Here is a 10,931-nt window from a genome sequence, read left to right as displayed (position 1 = left end):
AATAAAAGCAGCAAAATGAAGGACAGAAATTAAATTTACTTCTTGTAGCATAACCTTTAACATAGAAGATAGGAGCAGGAGTAAGCCATTTGGCCCCTCGAGCCTGCTCCGTCATTCAATGAGATCATGGCTGATCAACCAAATTCAGTACCCTGTCCCTGCCTTCTCCCCATATCCCTTGATCCCTTTAGCCTTAAGAAATATATCCAACTCCTTCTTGAATATGTTTAATGAACTGGCCTCCACTGCCCTCTGTGGCAGAGAATTCCACAGGTTCACCACTCTCTGGATGAAGAAATTCCTCCTCATTTCAGCCCTAAATGGCTTACCCATTATCCTTAGACTATGATCCCTGGTTCTGGACTCCCCGGCCATCAGAAACATCCTTCCTGCATCTAGTCTGTCCAGGCCTGACAGAATTTTAGGTTTCGATGAGATCCCCTCTCAATCTTCTAAACTCCAGTGAGTATAAGCCCAATCGACACAATCTCTCCTCATACGTCATTCCTGCCATCCCAGGTATCAGCCTGGTGAATCTTCGCTGCACTCCTTCCGTGGCAAGAATGTCCTTCCTCAGATAAGGCGACCAAAACTGCACACAATACTCAAGGTGCGGTCTCATCAAGGCCCTGTACAACTGCAGCAAGACATCCTTGTTCCTGTACTTGAACCCTCTTGCTATGAAGGCCAACATACCATTTGCCTTCTTAACCGCCTGCTGCACCTGCATGCTTACCTTCAGCGACTGGTGCACAAGAACACCCAGGTCTCTTTGCACTTCCCCTTCTCCCAATCTATTGCCATTCAAATAATAATCTGCCTTCCTGTTTTTGCCACCAAAGTGGATAACCTCACATTTATCCACATTATAGTGCATTTGCCATGTTTCTGCCCAATCACCCAACCTGTCCAAATCGTACTGGAGTTTCATGACATCCTCCTCACAGCATACCCTCCCACCCAGCTTTGTGTCGTCTGCAAATTTGGAGATATTACATCCAATTCCCTCGTCCAGATCATTAATATATATTGTGAACAGCTGGGGTCCTAGGACTGATCCTTGCGGTACCCCACAAGTCACTGCCTGCCACTCGGAAAACGACCCGTTTATTCCAACTCTCTGCTTTCTATCCGCCAACCAGTTCTCTATCCAAGTCAATACCTTGCCCCCAATCCCATGTGCCTTAATTTTGCACACTAATCTCTTATGCGGGACCTTATCGAAAGCCTTCTGAAAGTCCAAATACACCACATCCATTGGTTCTCCCTTATCTATTTTACTAGTTACATCCTCAAAAAATTCCAGTAGATTAGTCAAGCACGATTTACCGTTTGTAAATCCATGTTATCCATTTAAAAAACAGAAATTGGCCATTATTTCAGTTTTTATTATTGTAACAAAGGCATTAAAGTAGAAACATAGAGCCCTAGTTAATTTGAGATTGCCCTAAAGTAACATCTGGAGGACAGACCAGCACCATCACCTGAAAGCTGTATCATATCATCACTCACTTTGGGAAGTAATTCCTCTGATCAGCTTGAATGCAGAGCTGAGGTTATAGCGCAAGTTCCATCTTAAAGAGATCAGTTACTCCAGCCATCTACCTCTTCTTTCAAGGCCTCAGAGATGAAGGCAGCAGGCTCAATAAGGTTAAGAAATATCGGTAGAAAGAAAAATCAGTTGTACTGCTACACAGATTGCTGTGCATTGCAGGGAGACAGAAGACCCAAATTAGCAGGCAGATTGATTGTTCATCATTGAATGCCACTTGATTGTTCTATGTAAATGTTTAATTTGTCATCAGAAATAGAAAACTGAGTGCCAATGTAGAATATAACAAGCAATCTTATCACCATCAGATGGGCATTTAATAGGCTGCAAGCTTCAGATTTTTACATGCATTCAACAATCTCTTCAAAATTTAAGAAGTTTAACATGTATTTTTGTGCAGCAATATTTTAAACAAAATATTGAAGCACTGCTACAAAAATTCAGTACAAGTTCAGGATTTATTAGGAGTTCGAAAAAAGTGCTGTGCATGTGTTTCACTAATGATATGGTGATGCTCTGAAGTCCAAGTTGCCAAAATCTCCCTGAAGCCATTACCGTAACATCTGATGCCATATTTTGAAAGTTCGAAAGGTATACTCTGGTTTGGTCTACTGTATTAATGACCTTTAGTGTCTCAATTAACTGCTTTGGTTTAAATTAGTCTCCAGAACTCCTTCTGAACTTAGTAACAAGGGGGTCACCGTTGTGGAGCTGCAGGACCCTATAAAAAAACTCAAAGACCAAACATTTCATGAGAGGTGTGCCTTTATTCAGAGATCTTTTAGGAAAACATCTTATTTACATTTGAAGGGAATTCTTATATTCTGTATGTAATACAGCTTCTTTCACAAGCGGCTGAATAAACACTTCCCAGCTTTGCTCAGTTTAAAGCATTAACAGCCAAGACAGACACAGACTACAAAGATTAATAGGGTGTGTACCATTATTAAAACTAGAGACGTGCTTTTTAAAATGTTACTTCATAAAGTTGAAACTGTCAATTGCATTCCAGTGATTGTACAATTAATGAAGCATATTTAAAGTGTGAGAAAATCACTTCCAATGCTGAAACAGCAGAAACTTCACAAAATCCAGAAATCAGGAGTGAAAACGGCAACACGCGTCTCAAAAAAAAAATCGAATGCAAGAAATAAATCACACTGCAGTCAAAATGAAATGGTACTGTGGATGGTCCTCCAAAACCGATATAAACATAGTCTTTAAACATTTCAATCTGTACAACTTGAAATAACCGAATTCAATTAGACTTATATACACATCATAATTGCATTGTTTGTCACTAAGTACCTCAAACCTAATCAAATTAAAGAGAAAGTCCTTAAATTAGCTACACCCCAGATGGGGGATATTTCATGATAAATTCTCTCAAAGAAACTGTGCAAATATTCAATTATTGCAGCATTTAACTCTTCACACTACCACAATAAATCTTCATCTGTATGATGACTCACATCTACAAAAAGCACTGAATGATAAAAGTACTGCACACAAACAACTGGAAAAAAAAGTAGCCTAACAAGTACTGGTTGTACAGACATAATACCAAGTGCAAATAGGTCGCTCCCTGCTAACAGGCCTCTAATATCATATTATTCATATCTCCTACAGAAGTCCGTAGGAAAGGAGTGGCTTGGTTTATAGTTCACGGTTTATATCCTCCATTGGGATAGTGACCCTGTATACGGTACTATACTTTTTCACTTTTGGCCACAATGTTTTGCATAACCCAGATGCACAATTGTTGACTTGAGCTAACTGTTGAATTTGCCCAGAATAAAACACAGCCCTGGCCTTTGTGTAATGTTACATGCTTTTGGCTTCACTTTTAATTCAAATTTTAAATCTGGAAAATATAGAATCTCTTGTTGCATTTGGTTTCAAATCGGGTTTCCAAATATAGTAACAGTGCTGTGCGTTCCTCCCACCCTCTTAATTTGGGGATGATTCATCCCAGATGGGACATTGATTCTGTACGGCCTAGTCTCCGCTGATTAAAGTCCTACTACATATCAACTCTGAGGAATTTGCACAATGATCACAGAAGCATGGAAAAGCTTACAACACCGTTTGATGGTGAGGCCATCTATTTCAGTATTGTGGGCAGTCCACTCCTCTTAAGGAAATTTCAGGTCACATGCACACAAACCAAAATGATATCAAGACTCGAAGGTCATCGCATCTTTGTGTTCATAAACCCGAGTTCTCCTATCTTCAGAAGTGTAAATTATGAGCTGGCCATTCAAACACATGTAACCGTTGATTGTACATTGATCATAAAGCATGGTAAAGTTGGAACATAGTATGAGTGTTTGAGGTTAATTGGGAATGCAATATTTTGGAAGCATTTTAGCAGAAGTTGACCCGCTAACCCTGCAAACATGTTAACCTGACAGCATGGAACAAAATCCAGCCATGCAATTACAGGAAACTTTCGATTAACCGGCCCCTAAATAACCGGAAATGTCGGTTAACCGGCAAAATTCAGGAGTCGGTTTCAGGTAACTTTTATTACTTGCACAGCAACAAATGGAGGAAGGCAAGGGTTTGGCTGCAGCTGTTGCTAAGCTACAGAGACGCTTGCAACGTGTGGATGTTGTTCTGAAGCTACAGGGTTTGTTGCTTTATACGGAGCTCTAAGGTCCGTATCTTTTACTATAGCGTTTGGTTATCCGGAATTGTTGCTGAACCGGCACCACGTCGGTCCCGTCCGTGCCGGATACCAGAAAGTTTCCTGTAGATGTTTCCAGTTTAAACTTTTGGTGCTAGCTCCATCAGGCCAGGATGTTACTGGACAAAGTGTTAATCAGCGACTGTCCTGACAGGCATATTGCACATTACCACCAATTCAGTAACTCATCCCAACATGCATCAGTCGTAACACATTTCAATACCAAACAACAAAGTTTAACAGAATGAGGACTGAATTCAGAACTGGACTAGATTCCTTTTGATGTCAAAGTATCTTATTGTCAGAGGTACCTTAGTGTTTGTTTATGCTCAACAACCTCCAAAGTTGCAGGTTCGATCTATGGTTTGTGCGGAGTCAGCTGATCTCTGCATACTAGTGGTGGACTGCTACAGTTAGATACCGAAATCATGGGCGAACGGTTGATGAGGAAGAAAATTGGCTCATGCTCCTGCTCGACATTGAATGACCCCTGCTGGAACATGCACATTGGATGGAGGGGGCAGGGCTGAATGACAGTGATGCCCCAGTGGTAGAAAAGCCTGCCCAACCATCACTGTTTAGGCTCAAAAAGAAGAGGCCACTTGGGTGTGGTACATTGCAAGTCTACCCACACAAGAGTTACTGCCTTCAGCAGAAGAGAAAAATCATTTCTAGGAAAGAAGGGTGGGAAAAGATCAGAAATATTAATGTGTATACAACTTTGAAATACATTTAACCATGTTGTATACTATTTTAGATTAAAATATATTTGGAATAGATAGATCATTTGAATTACAAAATGATAATTTAATTCAACAGCTCCAACATCAAGAGGGAGTGACTGATTTACGAATATGCCCAGAACTCCGAACTGGAGTCACTGTCTTTTCTTAAAGGTTTTATTTCCTCAACTCTCCTGAAAGTGTGAATGAATTATGGCATCACAGGCACTCTGATACTGCGCTGCCTCACAGATGAGCTCAATCCTTTTCTAACCTGATGTCCACACGTGTGGACTTTCCAATAGGGATCATTGTATAGCAATCAGGAGCTGGGATCCAGGCTGATTTTTTAAAAATCCTCCTTAGCCCAGAGGTCCTGCTATTCTGGCTAAGAGCTGCTAACTAAGTACAGTCCGAGAATCCGACCCAAGTGCTATTGGTCATTATGGGTCAGTTACCAGTGGCTTTACAAACTGGGCCATTGGAGGAGTATGGGTGAATGAATTATGAATGTAACCAGAACTCCAAAATTCACATGTTTTATGCCACATTGATATTTTCAGTAAGTCAATGCCAAAAGGATAATATGAAGCTGCTAGTAATGATACAGGTGAGTTCATCTCCAACCGTTCCAGCAGCCATTAAAAAGTAAGTCTGCTTTTTAAACTTTCCTTTTAAACTTCTGGTAGTACAGCAAGCCACTTATCAATTTCTCAATCAGAGAAAACTGCCCTGAGTTGGAGATTGGCAAGGTACATGCCACACATACATCAAGTGCGCAAGCATGGAGCACTGTCTTCTGCCACTCCACAGCAATGGCTCCTTAATGTACTGTAAAGATAGCGTTAATCTCTGACATACATATGCTAACTGTTTTGTTTTTTTTGCTAATTGCAATGGATAGATTGATTGTAGCAATGGCCACAGTCGACGTGAAAGTTTTATAAAGATGATGCTGATGTAGAAACTGCATTGTCATGTTGCCGGCAAAAAGAAACACTTACTTTGTTACTGAAAATCATATTTTTGTACATTATTCATTACTTCTAACATTACCCTGGTATTTGTTTGGACAAGTAGCAACACAATGACAAGTAAAGCTTATGAAAAGATTCAGTGGTATGATTCTAAACAGTTTATGCTGAATGGATGCAGCCAGAGTTCTGTCTTCTAATTTAACTCAAGGGGAGATTAGATTTAGGTCAAATTACTAGGAATGCAAATATAGTTATATATTATAAAAGATGTAATTTGTTGTAAACAGGGGGAAGGTGAAGGATGAACATTTTTGAAACTGGGCTGAAGTTAGATGCTTCCAGCTATAAAAAGGTAGTCAAATGGTTGGAATCACGAATTTATCGTTTAAGTTTGACATTACCTAGATCTCCTGACACAAGTGGCATGAAATGAGGACAACGGAGATGAAAGGAAAACTATACTGCCAAATATACTGAACCCAATCCAATACATGTTCTCGGAAAGCAGACACGAGCGATTTACATATCACATGTTGATCAAATTTGTGACTTCGCTGACAGTACAGTAGGCGCCATCCACTTAAACTGCTTTATGTACAGTTGATCAAACAATTGAGACCCGAAGCAAATACTTCGATTGCACTATATTAATGGGATTTAAAATAGTTTAAATAAAGTGATAGATAGGAGATGAGGCTGTTCAAGATACTTAAGGCTGCATCCATGATTTCAATTATGTAAATATATTCTTTTAAGGCTAACTCCAGTGTTAGTATCAGATAACTCAAGGATAGTTGATTCAGAGAGTCTGGTTTGCATTTTTGAATCTAATGGTCATAATGTACTGCAACATGGCTTCAAATATGCAGGTCATCGTTTCAGAGCAGGGCTTCCTTTATCCAGCTCTCTCGTATCTTTTTGCAGTGCTGACAGTACCTGAGAGCGGAAAATTAAAAAAAAAATTACTGATCACTCATGAAACCAGTGCAGCACTTCAGATTATCTATCAGGGTTGGGTCTTGATAAATAGGGTTGCAATATGAAAAATTAAATTGAAAACGCAATTTGGAAGCTCGAGTGCGCCAGTAGGTAACTGCAATGTTCAGAGTCAAACTGAGCCTACAGACCACAAAAAACCCAGGTGCAAGCAGGCCAAATAGCGTGCTGGCATTCCCTGTCTATGTACATACAAGAAGAGGGGAAGGGCGGAAGAATGGGGGAAAATGAACAAAAGTTGATTGCCCCATCAAATCTGAACGTGACAGTTTAAGTATGAATGGAAAGAATTTCTGCAGGAAGGTGTTTCATGCGCACCTTCATTAAAGGAGTGAAGTGACCGATTGTAGTGTATTCCATGTTGGGAGATTGGCAGAGCAGAACAGAGGTCTCCATGATTTACAAACACAGGTTAATGAGAAATCACTTTTGGAACAAGCCTAGGTAGGGTATATCTCCAACAGTGGAGCGATTAAAGATTGACCACTCTATCTGAGCAGTTTTTTCAGTACCTTGAGTGCCGCAACAGTGAACGCTACCAGATGTTTTTGCCATATGGGCTATCGCCACATAACCAAACAGGTGTCTGGCAAATGAAAACCCCCCATCATGCTTAAGAGCCTCCAAATCTCAAACTACAAAGACACCCCATGAAAAAAAAAGTGCCAATCTTCAGAAACTTCTTCATTCCTGGCACTCAGCATCATGCACCAACATGTAAATTTTTTTTTATTCGTTCATGGGATGTGGGCGTCGCTGGCAAGGCCAGCATTTATTGCCCATCCCTAATTACCCTCGAGGTGGTGGTGATGAGCTGCCTTCTTGAACCGCTGCAGTCCTCGTGGTGATGGTATTCCCACAGTGCCGACTTTGTCACAGCGGTCTGGTACATCCGAGTGGCTTGCGAGGCCATTTCAGAGGGCAGTTAAGAGTCAACCACATGGCTGTGGGTCTGGAGTCACATATAGGCCAGACCAGGTAAGGACAGCAGGTTTCCTTCCCTGAAGGACAGTAGTGAACCAGTTGGGTTTTTACAGCAATCTGGTAGTTTCACGGTTACCATTACTGATATTAGCTTTAAAAAAAAAAAAAAAATTCCCAGTTATTTAATTAACTGAATTTAAATTCCCCTAGCTGCCACAGTGGGATTTGAACTCATGTCTCTGGATTACTAGTCCAGTAACAAAACCACTATGCTTTAACCCCAAACTCTGACAATGCACTCAGATTTAATTTTTCTAGTTTCCACACCACCTGTCTTTTACTGCCCAGTGAGATTTCCAATTTAATGAAAACTTTAGCACAAGGCCAAAGAATATATATATGTACCTCCACACCAGTTCAATGCCAGCGTTTCTTTTGTTTAGAATTTCATTTACCAAGACTCCCTGGTGGAGCCTTTTGCACATCCATTTTTGTAGAAGACAATAGGATGATCTATGACAAAGGGATTCAATTACAGCACGGAACACAGGGTCTTTGTCTTGCTCACAGTCCATTGACAGAACATTCTTCAGCTAAGGCATAATCTTGGCTCAGATAATGGTACTCTTGCTTCAAGCCCATTGCACGACCTAAGCATATAATCTAGGCAGCACTGAGGGACTACTGCATTGCCATCATTTGGATGAGATGTTAAACCAAGACCCTGTTTGCTTGTTCTAATGATTCAGATGGATGTTAAGATCCCAGAAGAACAGGGAGCTCTCCCAATGCCTGGCTAGCATTCCGCCCTTAACCATCACCACAAACAGATCAAGTAGTAACTCATCTCACTGTTTTGTGGGATCTTGCTTGCCCATCACCGACATAACATTGAGGCAGATATTATTGTTTAAAAAGGTAATTAGTTAAGTATTTGAAAAATACAAAAAGGATAAGGAAAAGGGCAGAAAATGGCATTATAGCAGACAGCTCCAGTTGAGGTTATCAGCATAGACATGATGGGCTGAATGGCCTCCTGTGCTGTAGCAAAGTGATTTGGTGTGTAGAAATCTCAGATGTGATAAGGAGCTACATAAATGCTAGTCTTTCACATCTCTTTATTCCCACCATCATCAATATTTATGTTTTAACAGGGAAAAAAGACCATGACAGCAAGAGTCTGTAAACTAACAGTTACGGCATTCCCAGGATCATGAAGTAGACATGTAATGGAATTTTCTCGTCTGGCAGCAACGTAACAGTTAAACCAGAAGAAAACAAATCAAGCACAGAACTGATTGAATCGGTTAACAATATATCTATAATTTATACCAAATGCCACATATTCTACTTATGAAAAAACTATAAATGGATTCCTTTGTAATATTTCAATTTAAATATCTTAAACAGGAAAAAAAATTGCTTGGCATTATTGTGTTGCAATTTTTTCTCCCTTATGGTAACAAAGAACTTCACTTCACTCTTACCTGAGCCCACTTTTTATTTCTACTCTGCATCTGAATGGTTGCAATGGCTCCAAACAGATCCTCAGATGACATATCTTCAGGGAGCTTGGTCAGTAACTGTGCCATGTGGATAAAATCCATTTGGGTCAAAATATCCTCATAGATCTTTAAAATCCCCAGAGCAGTTCTGAAAAGAAACTCCTCTCCATCACGGCAGAATACATCCCAGACACGACATGCAAGGTCCAGAGGGAAAGATTTACTGTACAGAGTAAAGATCCTGAAGGGAATTAAACACAACATTATGCCTCCAATAAAATGTATTACTTGTAACATTTATAATTCAAATATTTACTTCAAAAATTACAAAAGAATAGACCGTGGGCACTTCACAGCTTCACAGAATCTACAGTGCAGATAGAGGCCATACCGGCAGCCATGTTCTTTTAAAAGTTGCGGGAGCAATGTTTTACCAATGAAAATGTGCTGTTCAAGTCACTCCAGATAGGGCTTTTCCTATTTGTGTACCAAATTCAGGCTAGTTTAAAAACATTTTGATAACAAATGTCTACTTGATGCTTGAAGGAAGCCCCATTCCTGCACAAGGTCTTAGACTAACATGGTATAATTCCAGTTCATTATTTGTCTAGTGGGACTATCTGTACAATTTGTAGGAAAAGGTACAGGACAGGTTGAGGAAATGTAACTTGCTTTTCCTTTAAAAATCTGCTAAATACAAGCGTGCCATACATATTACCAGGGCTCAAGCCAAAGGAGGCAAAAAGCGAGGAGGAAGCCATTTGTCCTACTTGTCAATACTTTCACCTTTACAATCTTTGTAAAACCATGATAAAATAAACTTATTGCAAATGTTCAATAGCAGCACAAAATACATGAAAGCTGTGAAGCAATAGGTACAAGATACTAAAAATGTTACATCTGTGTGCACTACCCATCAACCTTTTCCATAATAACTGCCAATGTCCGTATTTATAATGGAAATTGCCTATAGTAAATTTGTCATGCTGTAATTACACCCTCCCACCAGTGGAGGTGCTGCAGTGTCACCACTGGCCAGAGGGTGCAAATATAGTATAACAAACTTAGTCTCCACCGTTTATAGCTTGCACATTGGTGCTAACGCGATTTGCCTATAATATAATTGTTAGCAGTTACATCCAGAATCTCATCACTAAAGTAATCGCACTTTTACGAGGTGTGAACAGCTGATTGAAACTGCATGAAGACGAAGCTTTGGCTGAAATCAACACAGCCTTTTAAAAATTGGCAAGTACAGGGTCAGTACTTATGGAACTGCCTGAAGTAGTCGCGACGCTTAATACATTATAAGCAGTACTTTTGTAATTGACAACTATGGTAAAAGAAAATTGTTAGCACCATTTGCCGGATATAGGCAGCTGGCTGTGCTAAGCATGGAATGTGTAACTGATGAGGACTGTACAGGCAGTTTCCATATTAAATGTGGACATTGGAATTAATTAAGGAAATCTAAAAATAAGGACAGAATTAATAACTTTAAAATGGGGACCCAATTATGCCTGTGCGCAGTAATCTAATTTTCCCCATTCTCTAACGCCACTTCAC

General features: G+C 40.0%; 1 protein-coding gene across 1 annotated transcript in view; it reads right to left on the bottom strand.

Annotated features, from left to right (window-relative positions):
- Positions 1–2,299: 2,299 nt before the first annotated feature.
- The window catches only part of LOC147122642 (TBC1 domain family member 14-like), a 96,082-nt gene continuing 87,450 nt past the window's right edge, over positions 2,300–10,931 (bottom strand). Inside the window, exons 13-14 of the mRNA XM_086008335.1 lie at positions 9,348–9,606; positions 2,300–6,876 (exon numbers count right to left, since the gene is read on the bottom strand). Coding sequence (XP_085864461.1) covers positions 6,811–6,876; positions 9,348–9,606 — 325 coding nt within the window. The 3' untranslated portion in view covers positions 2,300–6,810. The remainder of the gene's footprint in view (positions 6,877–9,347; positions 9,607–10,931) is intronic.

This window comes from Somniosus microcephalus, chromosome 2 (assembly GCF_052327205.1).
Source record: "Somniosus microcephalus isolate GS21.2 chromosome 2, FLI_Smic_1.0, whole genome shotgun sequence".
Taxonomy (NCBI): Eukaryota; Metazoa; Chordata; class Chondrichthyes; order Squaliformes; family Somniosidae; genus Somniosus; species Somniosus microcephalus.
The sequence above is the reverse complement of the archived record's forward strand: the minus strand, read 5'-3'. Positions and strand labels throughout refer to the sequence as shown.